Here is a 15570-nt window from a genome sequence, read left to right as displayed (position 1 = left end):
GTCAAAATTATTAGCCCCTTTAAGCAATTTTTTTTTTAAGTCTACAGAACAAACCATCGTTATACAATAACTTGCCTAATTCCCCCCTAACCTGCCTAGTTAACCTAATTAGCCTAGTTAAGCCTTTAAATGTTACTTTAAGCTATATAGATGTGTCTTCAAAAATATCCAGTCAACATTAATTACTGTCATCATGGCAAAGATAAAATAAATCAGTTATTAGAAATGAGTTATTAAAACTATTATGTGCAGAAATGTGTTGAAAAAAAAATCTCTCCGTTAAACAGAAATTGGGGAAAAAAAAATAAACGGGCCTAATAATTCAGAGGAGGCTAATAATTCTGACTTCAAGTGTGTGTGTGTGTGTCACACACTCTTTAGGACACCAGATTTTTGGCCTATATATATATATATATATATATATATATATATATATATATATATATATATATATATATATTATATATATATATATATATATATATATATATATATATATATATATATATAATCTAGGTTTCTCATTAATTTGATTTATTTCATTTTTTTAAGAGGTGTCGTTTAATGGAAATCTGAATATACCTAGGCATAGCTGAATGATAAGTTCAGTACATGGAAATGGCATAACATGAGCCTCAAACCTCATTGTTTCCTCAATCTCAAGTAGATTACTTTGAGACTCTTACATTGCATGTGGGATCACTAATTTGCAGGCCTCAGGGTGCATTTCATAGGTCACAATATTTATTAGTAAGATTACAACAGTGATGCAATATTTCACTTATTTTTAATTTTATCTAAGCTTACAAAAATTATATAATAAAAAGTCATGACAACTTATGTTGTTACGTTACTTTAACTTAAATTAGAAAGTTAATCAGTTTTCAACTTAGTTTTTTAGTTTAAACAATTTTTAAACAATGTTTTAAGTCAGTGTATTGATGCAAGTTATAGACTTGTAAAGTTAAATTGGTTCAACTTAAAAATTTAAATGGATGTTTTAAACTTTTTTACAGTATATTAATGCTTAGCATGTATATTATTTTAATGTGAATGTGGGACTCTTATTTTAAAAATGTGAGAGGCAAGAGAAGTACATGATCTTTTTGTGAAACAAGCAGCCATGCATCTTCTATGTTCACAGCTTGTCAGAACACCGATTATAAATATATTCAGGTGCTCCGAAGAGGCATAAGGTGAGTTAAATGTACGTTTTGTTAGTTTAACGTGTATATTGTGAAATTTTCGGTATAATGTTGCTAATGAGGCACACAAACACACGTAGGGCGCTGAGTATAAGTGTTTGGTGCACATGCAGTAAACTAACTCAGTAGTAGATCTGACGGTGTCTCACATTACCATTTTTCTGTGTTAAATTCAGCCATTACTAGACTAAAGCCTATTAAGTATGAGCAATGATTTCACAAAATTGACCTGTAATCATCATAATCAAAATGCCCGGTGACTGAAATACTTGAACTTCCCACAGAGTTCACACTAAACCAATATTACAAGCAGCCAGACCTTTTTATCATCTCACACCTGCAGCTTGTAGCACTGTTCCATAGTGATGACACAATGTGCTCTAGTAAAGCTCAAAACATTGGCCATGTCTGTTGCAGATTTCAGATAAAATAAAAAAAATAATAAATACATAAAAAAAAATTAAAAAAATAGTCCCAGGGAAAAAAGCTACGAGGAACATTAGTGGTTTTCCATATGTCACCAGCAAATAAAACAACAAGTGAAATCTCTCTCAAAATGCTCCTTATCAGACTTAATTGCAGATGATTTCCTAACCATTTAAGGCTAGGAGAGGAGTAAAGTGTCTTCTTCCCTGATGGCATCTAAAAATGGGCCTCAAATATACCATTTTATGGGAGAAAAAACATGAAATACAAATTAAACTTTAGTAGGATTTTGTGGTGAAAATTACATCAAGAAGCGGAAATTTAATAAGCCTCAAATAATATGAAATGACTCATGAATTCCCCCAGTCTGTGAGACAGAAACAAAGTCCAGCCTATTTGTATCTATCCGGTTTTAGGTACATGAAGCCAAAGCCTGGTTTTGCATGGGTCATGATAGTTTAGTCTGTGTGTTAAAGATCTATCTAAGCCATGCCCAAATAACTTGGGGAAACTGCTCTTCTTCTTTGGACTATGAAATCGCTTTTAGCGACTGTAACCAGCTGTCTGACTGAAGCATAAACGTTTACAGAGTAAATGACATGTATCACCACCTGATATAAGTAGTCCTCAAACACAAAGTAGTAATCATCATTACTTGCGGTGAGTTTTACATCCTGAAGGAGAAAAAAAACTATGTTTTAATTAGAAACACATGCAAGGGAGGTACTAAAATATGACTTTGAAAGCTTTATAATATATAATATAAAGTAATATATAATACCCATGCAAACAAACAAACAAAATACTGTAATCCTTTTTTATCAGTTAAGCATATAAAGAAAGCTTGATATTTACATTTTTTTAATGTGGGTATCTCATTTATAACAAAATCACACAAGTTTTTGCCTTGATTTGCTCACCGATGTCTTCTGCATAGCCCTCTGTCCGTTATTTATTTACATTACTCCATTATTTACATTTTAAAATCAGATTTATTTACAACATTATTTCATTTTAGTTTGCTTTTTGTAGCTCAGCAGTAAAACAAACAAACAAAAAAAAGGTTTTGTCAAATCAGAAATTATGATCTTTTTTGGTGACATTCGCCCCAACCCTCTCCATCCTTCTCACTCTCAGATGGAATGGTGGGCCAAATCAAAGGTTACAATGGGCCAACTTTGGGCTTTAAACTGATCACACATTTTAAAACCAATAGTCATTCTTTCAAACCTGATATCATGATTTCATTGTAGTTCATTCCACCATTTAAATCCAATTTAAATAGAACACATCAAGTAATTGGTATTTCTTGACTTAAAGCTCTTGCAATCATTTGTATCTTACCAATTATCAGACGAGTTGAAAAGCTTTGGACATAATAATCAAATGAAATAAAATGATAGACAATGTATTAAACTCAAAGATAAAAATATAAAATCAAATGTTTGATAGTAATAGCTTTGAGAAAGCAGTTACTGTGAATATATATATATATATATATATATATATATATATATATATATATATATATATATATATATATATATATATATATATTATATGAAAATATTTACAATTAATTGGCTTTATTGGTTACAAAAACCATAAAGAGTAAAGGACCTGAATGCTTATGACCATACAAAAACAACAGGTAGCATCTGAGTACTATACACTACCTGACAAAAGTCTTGTCATCGATCCCAGTTTTAAGAGCAACAAATAATAACTTCAAGTTGATCCTTTGGTAAAGTGTCAAAAGGTGGATTTTTCTGATCATCTGATCAGATGATCAGATGAATCATCTGTTGAACTGCATCCCAATCATCACAAATAATGCAGAAGACCTACTGGAACCCACACGGAGCCAAGATTCTCATAGAAATCAGTCAAGTTAAAAAAAAAATCATGGTTTGGGGTTACATTCAGTATGGGGGTGTGCGAGAGATCTGCAGAGTGGATGGCAACATCAACAGCCTGAGGTATCAAGACATTTGTGCTGCCCATTACATTACAAACCACAGGAGAAGGCAATCATATCCTTCAGCAGGATATCACTCTTTCTCATACTTTAGCCTCCACATCAAAGTTCCTGAACGAAAAGTAGGTCAAGGTGCTCCAGTATTGGCCAGTCCAGTCACCAGGCATGAACACTATTGAGCATGTCTGGGGTAAGATGAAGGAGGAAGCATTAAAGATGAATTTAGTCCTCCAAGCTCATGGAAGTCATACACAATAGTCATTCTTTTTCCACTGCAGCATGACTTTATATTCTATACTGGACATTACTTCTGTTAAGTGACGAGACTTTTGTCTCAGCAAAGTCAGACCTTACTGTCCTGATTAAATCATATAAATCAAGGCATGATCATATTTAATTTTGGTCAAATAAGTGTAATCCAGAGGCCTTTCCCTTTCATATAAGCCACTTCTTATACCAAATGATCAACTAGAAGTCAAGTTATTATTTGTTGCTCCTAAAACTTGGATAGACGACAAAACTTTTGTCAGGTAGTGCAAGTACTAGAAGTAAAAATTGTCCCAAACCAATTTAAAAAAAGAAAAAAAAAAACTGAAAAGATCAGTCTTTCAGAAAGATTTCTCTAAAATGTCCAAACTTATCCTAGGACATTTTTCAGAGAACAAATGGAACATCCAAAGAAAATGCACAGTAAATGTACCTTATATATTAGGTTGTCCACCAGCAGGTCATGGTGTATAACTCTGGCCTTGAGCTGTTCATAATGTGTTATGTCCTGTTTAATGAAATAAAAAACAAAAGAATTGACAAAAAATGAATTTATCTCAGTCGGCTGAATTGAATTAGCCAATACATAATGGATAAAGAAGCACCTATGAACAGATCCTGCCACCCCACTCATTACAGCTAAGCTAATTATACGAACCAATTAACTTATTAAACTGCTATTGTAAGAAGCATATTAATAGGAGGGCTTTCAATCGCTCAATCATTTTCTTATGCACTCGATGGGATTTCCTCCTGAAAATGTAATGGTAAAAAATGAAATGTCACAAAAGACTGTACTGGAAGAAATCACTGCAGGCAATTATGACCAGTTGTTTTAAATCATCTGTCGTTAGATGTTATGCAATTTGTTTATTTAGATTTTTTAATGTTTTTTGTAAGATAATACTTTGATCCAATTTAAATTAAATTATTTTGATTTAATGCAGAGGATGGTTTCATTAGTTGTTTTATGCAAGATTACGGAATGGCTATTTTACATGTCATGCATTATTATAAAAAGTTAATTGACCATTTTAAGGCATGTAAACAATAACAATGGTCCCAACGTATATTCTGTTTTACATTTTAATTTCTATAGCTTCCGAAAAATCCAAAAAGAGCCACATATTGATAAACAGTGTTATGATAGCTGTTTTAACATAAAGCTATGATTAAATTGCCTCTTGTTACAGGTATGAAATTGTTTGATAACAAGCAGGAAATGTTCATGGGCCAATGAGATGACCAAATTGAAATGGTCTATATAAGTTTTCAAAATACAATAAGGAATAGACACATCAGCAAAATGTGAGTAATACATGGCTCCAAAAACTGAAATTACGCTATACCAAGTGTGATACATCTCAGACTCTCTGTGTAAGGTGACACGCAACTCTGTCTTTGCTCTGACTTCACAAAAGGTGAAGTAAAATATATTCACAAATATAACGTGTTGGAAAAAGTGTAAATAACTTTAGTCTTTATATGAAAACATAACATCAAGTTCTATCTTGAATTTAATTAGACATGTGAATGTCAATGGATTTTCCAGGTTAAAACATTCATTCATTTTCTTTTCAGCTTAGTCCCTTTATTATTCTGGGGTCACCACAGCAGAATGAACCGCCCAGGTTAAAACAGAAGAATCATTTGTAGATTATGATGTTGTTGTAGCAACAACCGTCTACTACAGCACCCAGGTACAGTTGAAGTCAGAATTATTAGCCCCCTGAATTATTAGCCCCTCTGTTTATTTTTTTTCCCCAATTTTGGTTTAATGGAGAGAAGATTTTTTCAATACATTCCTAAACCTAATAGTTTTAATAACTCATCTCTAATAACTAAATTATTTTATCTGTGCCATGATGACAGTAAATAATATTTGACTAGATATTTTTCAAGACACTTCTATACAGCTTAAAGTGACATTTAAAGGCTTAACTAGGTTCATTAGGTTAACTAGGCAGGTAGGATAATTAGACAAGTTTTTGTATAAAGATGGTTTGTTCTGTAGACTATCAAAAAAATATATAGCTTAAAGGGGCTAATAATTTTGTCCTTAAAATTTTATTTTTTTTATTAAAAACTGCTTTTATTCTAGCCAAAATAAACTAATAAGACTTTCTCCAGAAGGAAAAAAATATTGTCAGACATACTGTGAAAATATGCTTGCTCTGCTAAACATCATTTGGGAAATATTTAAAAAAGAAAAATAAATAAATAAATCAAACGGGGGCTAATAATTCTGACTTCAACTGTAAGTAGGATTTAATAATTACTCATTTATTTGCTAATTAATTCAATAACCATTAAGGCTGATTTATAAAGTAGCAAAGCCCTCGCTGTGGCACGTCCGCCGGTTCCCGCCTCTGATTAAGCGAGTGTTAGCTACTTGTACATTAAGGTAGTGTTCTGAAAAAACAAAACACCAGTGTAGAAACTCTACACAGAGGAACATAAAAGCCTACTGCCAGCTAGCGTTTCAGAAGTGTTATTGCAGAGCAACACAAACAGCACACAGAAGTATAAATGTGCGACTATGTGCAAAGCAGGCAGTGTGAGTCACGTCAATCACTCGATGCAGAAGTATAAACCAGGTTTCAGTCTGAGACTATAAACCTTTTTTAATTATTATTTTTATTTTAACAAATGCATTTACTGTTGCTGTATCAACCATCTACTTCTCCACCCGATTTAATAATTACTCAATTATTAGATAATTGATCCATTAACCATTAAGCCGCAGTCACACAGCACTTTTCGCCTCATAGACTTCCATTCATACACACACGAATGCGTCAGACCGGAAACGCAAGCTTGCTGTTTTGCAAAGTTCAAGCTTGGAGAACTCTGACCTGCAAAATCATATCACGTGAGACTTGATGAGACCAATCGAAGATCAAAACATGACCTCTCTGCACAGAAAACTAAATATGGACCAATCGCTCGCTTTAAGGTCTACTTGTCTTGTTTAATCCCACCTCTTTAGCAGCGCCATACGACATAATTTTGCATGCTAAAACTTTAGAGACAGTGTCATTACTCTGTTACTTCGAACATTTATTTTGAGTAAGTCTCATATTAGCACCTTTAGCTAATTTGTGTGAACAATTTTGTATGTGAAGTCATTTTTATTGAATGGGCCAATGTAACTGTATTGGGTGAATCTTTAGAAAAAGGTTTATGTTGCTGTTGTTTTTTTTTTCTTTTACCTGACCGAATCAACACACCTTTGAGACACTTGTCATTTTGCACAAGACCTTTGCTTATACACTCACCAGCCACTTTATTTATACACTCACCGGCCACTTTATTATACACCTGTCCAACTGCTCGTTAACACAAATTTCTAATCAGCCAATCACATGGCAGCAACTCGATGCATTTAGGCATGTAGACATGGTCAAGACGATCTGCTGCAGTTCAAACAGAGCATCAGGATGGGGAAGAAGGGTGATTCAAGTGACTTTGAACGTGGCATGGTTATTGATGCCAGATGAGCTGATCTGAGTATTTCAGAAACTGCTGATCTACTGGAATTTTCACACACAACCATCTCTAGGGTTTACAGAGAATGGTCAGAGGAGAATGGCCAGACTAGTTCCAGCTGTTAGAAAGGCAACAGTAACTCAAATAACCACTCGTTACAACCGAGGTATACAGAAGAGCATCTCTGAACACACAACACGTCTAACCTTGAGGCGGATGGGCTACAGCAGCAGAAGACCACACCGAGTGCCACTCCTGTCAGCTAAGAACAGGAAACTGAGGCTACAATTCGCACAGGCTCAACAAAATTGGACAATAGAAGATTGGAGAAACATTGCCTGGTCTGATAAGTCTCGATTTCTGCAGCCACATTCGGATGGTAGGGTCAGAATTTGGCGTCAACAACATGAAAGCATGGATCCATCCTTCCTTGCATCATCGGTTCAGGCTGTTGGTGGTGGTGTAAAGGTGAGGGGGATATATTCTTGGCAACCTTTGAGCCCATAAGTACCAATTGAGCATCATGTCAATGCGACAGTCCACAATCTCAGACTGTTTTTTTGAACATGAAAATGAGTTCACTGTACTCAAATGGCCTCCAGATCTCAGTCCAATAGAGCATCTTTAGAATGTGGTGGAACAGGAGATTGGCATCATGGATGTGCAGCCAACAAATCTGAAGCAACTGCGTGATGTTATCATGTAAATATGGAGCAAAATTTCTGAGGAATATTTCCAGTACCTTATTGAATCTATGCCACGAAGGATTAAGGCAGTTCTGAAGGCAAAAGGGGGTCCAACCCAGAACTAGTAGGTGTACCTAATAAAGTGGCCAGTGAGTGTATATTCGTTACATTAATTTGCCGTTTTAAATCTTTAAAAATATTAATTGATTGATTGACATCCATTTATCCTGCCTTCATATCATACTTATCATAGTAGACTTCTTATCCACACAAAGCATGATTATGAACAAAAAAATGTCCATGACTAATAATAATAAAAGCACTGAAAAATTATAATGTTGGAACCACTTTTGAAATATGCGTTTTTTAGCTGATATCAAATACTTTGGGATCTAATCAGAATCCAAATTGCTGTACAAAGCATACAAAGCAACAGATGACAAAACTGCAGCTCGCTATGCTAACAAACAGAAAGACCTCATCCACAGCTGTGGTTGCTAATATCATTATCGACTCCTAAAATTCCATTCCTCTCCTGTTACCTAAAGGGACAGGATAATTCCTCCCATTCTTCTAGAAGGATAAGCATGTGAGCTGGTCACTGTCACCCAGACAGCAGTTACATAATAGTTCCATCTGAAACATTCAAAGCTCTTATTATTTCCCCTCTGTCATCCCACAAACTCCTGTCCTGCTAACACCTACCAGTTCAAAGAGTGAGGAATTGCACTACTTGTTTAAATTGTCTTGCCCCACGCCGGGTGTTTGTCTTCTTATTATCACATGGAGTAGGTACATTCTCCAGATGCCGCTTCACTGCCATAATGAAGGCCCAAGGACAATGCAGGCATCTGGGAGACATTGATTTACAAGTGGAAGCTATTAGACACCCAGGGTGAAAAATTCACAGAGGGCACCTGCTCTGTCATTTCTGCCACACAAGATTATGCATTTAAAGGGGACCTATTACCTATTATTATGTAACTTTTTACAAGATGTAAAATAAGTCTCTTATATCCCTAGAGTATGTATGTGAAAATACCACACAAATGTTTGTTTGTTTTTTCTCTCTGAAACTGCCCCTTTTAGGCTTTGATTCTAATTGTGCCATTTTGGTGGCTTTAAATTTAAATGAGATTGTACTCTTTTCAAATGCCTGTGTGTCAGCATAATGGCAGATTCAAAAACAAGACTAACATCCTATGATAACGAGGGAGAGATAGTCATTAATGGGCGGGGCTTTTTCCCCCTTTGATGACATGTACAAAGGGAGAATATCAATCAATGCGTTTCTGCAGACTGTTTTTATGAAGTATGATTATAAAAAATACAATAAATAAATGTTTACCATTAGAAGCTGGTTATAGTCACACATTGTTGCCAGACAACTGTATTCATACCCCGTATAAAAGTGATTTTTGCATAATAGGTCCCTTTTAAGGGGACCTATTTGCTTAGTCTGAACAAGAGTCCAATTTCAGGTCTCTTTTTTACATTTTAAAAAGGTATCATGCTAGATCTGCTAGAATGAAAATGGGGTACGTGTATGGGGATTAGAGCCCTTTATTTGAGCCTGAGCCTGTTGGGGTCCGACTTTTTTTATGCCCTGGCTTCGGACCAGCATCATAGCATATCGGGCTTCTGGTCTGCATTAGAAAAAAACAAAAAAATAAGTGTAATGAGAACTAATGCATGCGGTCCGGAAGTGCCAGTGATGCCTTGGGCATAGAGATTTCCAGCCACGTGCAATGGAGAACATAAAGAGAAAAATTGCCAGTGGCGAACTTAAAACTATGAAAAACACTAGAGGAAAGGCAAACTTCTGGTCAACTTTTCAAATAGTGACAACTTTAAATGATGAGCCAACTGGTTATGCACAATGCACTACTTGTAAGTTGAGTAAACTCACTATAGAGCACATGTACCGCTTGGATATCAATATCACTTAAAAAACAAAAACTTACATTTAAAGAAACAAACAAAAAACTCCAAACATTTCTCTAAAGTATTCTGTTTTAAAAAACTAAGCGAAAAAACATTAACTTTCTGTTAAATACAAATCTGGTCTATTTTAACGACTAACAGTATAAGCTGTTTGGCGGATAAAAGACAGGCTTCGGGTCTGACTAGGGCCAAAAAGTTTGATAAGCTGTTGGACAAGAGCAGGACCACAGCATGTGTGTCTCAGGCCAGGGCCGGGCTAGAGCTTAGATTTAAGGCCTGTGCAGGGCTCTAATAGGATGTTTAATTTTGAATAAGGCAACTCAGGTGCTTCTGGTGAACTGTCATGCCATTCTAAAAATGTTTAAAAGTCCCGTGAAGTGCTTTGAAATGTGCATTTTTCTTCGATGTTAGATGTAAACTAAGCACTTTGCTTTATCACCGCTCTGCCAGTGATAGTGGTTGAGCTCAAGTGCAAATGAAAAGCAAATGAGTATGAGTATGAGTATTATTTATTAAATTTTCTATTTATTGTATTTTGTTAACGTCTACCCCCACCCCAACCCTAAACCCAACCATCACCGTAATGTAAAAATAGTAGTTGTACCGAGTAATATTTATGTTATCTATTAAATTACCCAACAAATTGTTTTTTTAACGCCTACCTCCACCCCAAACGTCACAGTACTGTAAAAATATAAATTATTGTTATACAGTGTCATAAAAAATGCAAATATAATTGATGTGCATATCGCACTTCTGGCTGGCTGTGTATCCGATCTAGACTTTACCTGGAGACATGGGTCATTAGTGTTGCGTTTATAAATGTGCTGCAATGAAGGTTTTGTTTTTAGTTTCCTGCTATGAGAGCGCAGTTGGACTCACATGTGGATTACATTGGTCTGCTAACACGTGACAAAAAAAATATGTTTGTAAGGAACATTTTTTACTCGAGAGCTTTTCGAATCTGGAAATGGTGAAATCCGGATTTGCCACTCCTCTCCTTATAAAAAAAGATGCGGCTCCAGTTTGTGTTGATTGTCCTGTCTCTACAGATTTGGTCAGTGAGCGATTAGTGTTCTTTGTTTATGTTTATTCAAAGGCAAAGTCAGTTAGTATCGTCAGCAGTACTCTTTCAGTTTTCAAAGACATACCTTAGTCCAAATGATTTAGTTACCAAGTTTACAGTACGCTAACATCACTACAATAGACTGAAAGATCCGCTGTAAATGCTGCTCTCCAAATGTAAACATGTAAACACCTTAATCAAACTATTACCGTTGTGTAGGATTTTCGCTGTAATATGTGACAGGATAGTCTATACACACTTGGCTTTCTGACGCTACCTACCGAGTGCATCTAAGTTACTGAGAAATGCGGAGGGTTTTTTTTTTCTCCCATCTGGCGTGCGGTATCAAACATTCTATTAAAACTACACTCAGCAGTTCCTCGCATCCGAAATCTCGTTTGTCACGGAAGTCATGCATGAAATGTTCTTGAATGAAAGTGAAAGTGCCGAATTGCAGATAAAGTCCACAAATTAATAATTTGGCAAATAATTTGATTACTTATGTCCATGTAAACACAGTCACTGTCTTTCTCCTCTGCGTCTGTGTGTTGTTTTGCTTTAGCACGTGCCCAAACTGAAGCACAAATTTTTATGCAAACCCATCCCCCTTTCCCTCCCCCGACACTCCCACCTAAACAGAGCTGGACTCACCCAGTTTCCTGACTTTTTTCAAACTAGAGGTGTGAAAACACCCTGCTGAGACAGGGGGGTTTCATGGCCCTTTAAGCTCTGATTTGTTTAAAATCATTGATCTTCACTGCCTGATTGAGATAAGATATAAAGTGGGTCTCATAGCAGACAAGAAGCCCTGCATTAAATTACGTTGTTCCACGCTATGTCTTTAAAATATAGAAATTTATTTTACCACAGTAGCTTCAGCGCTCACCTGCTGTCCTGCGTTTAAGCGGCCTTCCATCCAATTTTAAGCTTAAACAACTAAATTAATGCTGAAGTCTATTTATCTGATTATATTTTAATTAAATTACATTATTGATGCTGTAAAAGGAACCTTATTAGACTGAAAATAGACACATAAATTAAATCATTAAAGTGCATATTATAAGACAATGAAAGTGTTTTCTGATCTTGCATGCATTTCAGCCTGTTGTTGGAGACCCCTAAAACCCAACTATGACCTTTCATAATCCATAACAGGGATATCTAAAGCTGTGATTTTAGAAAGTATTAGTAAGCATCTGTATATGTTAGCTATAGACATAATTGTAAATAACAACAGGTTGCCAGACTTGGCCTTAGGTAAAAGACCAACAAAATCCACATGCAAAATCACATGCTCAAGTTGCTGGGAAGGATTAGAAGTGCTGGTAGAATCACCTGGTTCGGTTTACTACTAGCAAACATGGACAATTTTGCAAAATTAACAAAGAAAAGCTGTAAAATTTAATTGTAGGTGTTTGTCACTGCGAAATGTCCTGGCAGTAAATAAATGTGTGACAGTGATAGTGCCTACCGGAGAATTACAACTGGATAAACAACATTCCACTCATCCTCAGCAGTCACTTCCTTATCAGTAGACACCCTTTCACTAAAACTAAGATGATTTAAAGTTCAGGTTTTTCAGTCAGTTTAAAGAATTGTGAAAACAATTAGCTTTGCATGAGTTACTGTTAAAGGCAACTGTCATGCAAAATCAACCTTCCGAAGCTATTTGGACAGACATGAGTGTTCACAATCATATTAGACGTCAAGTCTTTCTTTTATATATAAAAATAAACCAGGAACTGGGATTCTGGAGTCCCAGTTTGTGAACATTAAATCGTGTTTAATTTGTGTGTAGATGTGCAAAAAACAGAACGCTTTTAAACATGTTAAACACACATGTGTGTGCGTATGTGTGTACAGCAAACTGTAATGGCATTTGTGTGTGGCTTATTCATGGTTGCAAAAAGGCTGAATAAACTCCACAATAACTACATAACCAATGGGAAACTTACTAGTTCAGTCTTACACTGTTATTTGTGTTGCGGTCTGTGTCTGTCAATAGGTTCGTTCGATTTGAACCACGGCTGTAGCCGACAATCAACGAGATTAGCCAAACGCAGAAGGGGGTGAAGCTGAAAACGAGGCTGTCAGGTCAGACACTCCGGGCTTGTAGTTTGCTGCATGACCACAGATCCCATGGTGAGATCAATGATTTATTTATTTATTTATTTATTTATTTATTAATCCAATCACATTAATCCAAACATATTGAACAAAAGGACATTGCCAAAAGAAGTGAGCTACACTTTCAGTGCAAATTTCCCAGAAAAAGTTATATATCAATATTACTTTTACATTTCTGTAAATGGCTTGAAAGGATAAAACGATTTTATAAATATGTAAATTATTTTAGAGAATGATTATTTTTCTCAATTTGCTACGACAACGCTATGGGGTGGCATGGTCAATGATGACTATTATATTACAAGTCTGTAAGTCTTAGCCTATTTAAGTTGCTATTTGGTTATTCACTAAAAAAAAATATATCGTAAAAGGAACTGTATACAGTAAAGGGTCTATATGAAAATGGTCAAAAACAAACCAAACAGTCTAGCTTTTATAAACAAATTATTCAACAACAAAAAAGAAAAATCTGGCCTACTGCAGTATAATATATGAATAAGCATTATATGTACAAGATAGAGATGGCATAAGCATAAGTTGTTTGTTTGGAAATTTGTGAGAGGTAAGTTGTTCAATAATAAACCCAAAACGCACATGGTTGTTGTCATGCTGTGAACTCAATCGTGTAATATTGTTGTCATCATTGCAGCTTCTGCAGTCGCTCTTCCAATGCTGCATCGACTGAATTGATTGTCTGATCTTGAAGCGCTGTCGCAGTACTGTGACAGCCATGTGGCGTTGGCACAACACCAAGCCGGACAAAATTTCTAACCGGCATGCATCGCTTTAAGACAGATTTCGATCGATCTGCACAGTGCTGCATGAAGTCGAACGCACCTATTGTGTAGTGTTTATGTGACATCTGATGCTGGAGAAATGGACAAGCCCAAACAATGGTGGGGAACCGGCTCATTTGCATTTTAAAGCCAAAAAACAGCTACAATTCCCTCTGACCCAAAAATTGAATAAGCATAACAGGTTATTTTGTACTGAAATTTCACAAACACATTCTGTTTGGACAAAATGGAACTTGTCTTCAGGCATTTTGGTCTCCACATATTAAAAAAGAAGTATAAAAATACTCAGATAAAGCCATCCCATCTCATCTTACTTTGATTGAGCAAGTGCAATCACGCAAACAATAAAGACATTTGAATATTTCTGAGACAGTTCGTCAGAACTATGCTCTGTCAACAGTGTGCCGTTCACTTCCAGTGAAGGTACCATTTTCCCTCCAGCCAAATTGTAACCCAAAACAAAAGATACACAATTCACTGGTAAAACAGGGTGTACTCCTACCTCCATATAACCAGACACGGAGTCTGTTCACAAATGAGTGTAGTTAACTGGCACTCTTGTGACCTCCATACTAACACTGAATACTAAAAGTCTACTGGATCCAACTAATATTTGATCAGAAAAACACAAATCATCTGTAGATAAAAAGGACTGGACAGCGCCAGTGTCTTTTAATACCTGCACTTCTGATCCTCCCCCATGCCTGAAGTGATTCATAGTAAACCCATTAAAAAGCAATGTCACATACAGCATGCGGTTGACTTTTCAATATGTGAATTCTGATTAATAGTATTCATAAACACCACCCCTTTTGTCTGGGAATGCCGCTTACACTTCAAAGACCAACAATCTGTTATGACATTACTTGGGGTTTGGGGTTACTCCACTCAATTTAGGCTCCTTAACCTTAGGGTGTACTCACACTAGGCTATCCGAACTGTGCCCAGGCACATTTGACCCCCATTTCCCGGTTCGTTTAATAAGTGTAAGTGCTCCGAATTGGGCCCAGATGTGTTGCCTGAGATAATGTTACTATTTTTGTTCATTTAAATACAGAACCGAAATCTCTGGAAGACTTTATTTAAAATCTTCAAGTAACGAGTTCTCAAAGCAATTTAAAATCCTCTGCTTTACTAGAAATCACGTTAGCAAAGGTGTATGTTTATTTTATCATTGTTCAAATGTAGGCTGAATTTAGAAAGTCCAACAGAAAAGAATGGGAGGCAAAGCAAGACTGTACAAAGGTTTTTCTACTATATTTCAAGAAATGCATACTCTATAGCTCTGTGAAGAATATCTGCATTCAAATCTACAAAGGTAAACATGCAATAAGATTTAGAAGCCGTTTCTAAAACAAAAACTGGTAACACTTTATTTTGATGGTCCATTTGAGTATTAGTAGACTGTCTGCTTAGTATCTGCTGATACTGCTCCTTCAACGGACATTTAACTGACTATAAGAAACTTTGCAAGTACATGTCAACTTACACTAACCCCAACCCTAACAGTCTACTTATAATCTAATGAGAATTAGTTGGCATGTAACTTAAATTCAACAAACGGACCATCAAAAAAAACGTGACC

General features: G+C 35.7%; 1 protein-coding gene across 1 annotated transcript in view; it reads right to left on the bottom strand.

Annotated features, from left to right (window-relative positions):
- Nucleotides 1-15570, bottom strand: part of tbc1d19 (TBC1 domain family, member 19) — a 73721-nt gene that overhangs the window by 38206 nt on the left and 19945 nt on the right. Inside the window, exons 12-13 of the mRNA XM_056462280.1 lie at nucleotides 4310-4384; nucleotides 2243-2305 (exon numbers count right to left, since the gene is read on the bottom strand). Of these exons, the coding sequence (XP_056318255.1) occupies nucleotides 2243-2305; nucleotides 4310-4384 (138 nt within the window). The remainder of the gene's footprint in view (nucleotides 1-2242; nucleotides 2306-4309; nucleotides 4385-15570) is intronic.

Source organism: Danio aesculapii, chromosome 7 (genome assembly GCF_903798145.1).
Source record: "Danio aesculapii chromosome 7, fDanAes4.1, whole genome shotgun sequence".
NCBI lineage: Eukaryota > Metazoa > Chordata > Actinopteri > Cypriniformes > Danionidae > Danio > Danio aesculapii.
Note: the sequence above shows the minus strand (reverse complement) of the source record. Positions and strands in the feature narration are given on the sequence as shown.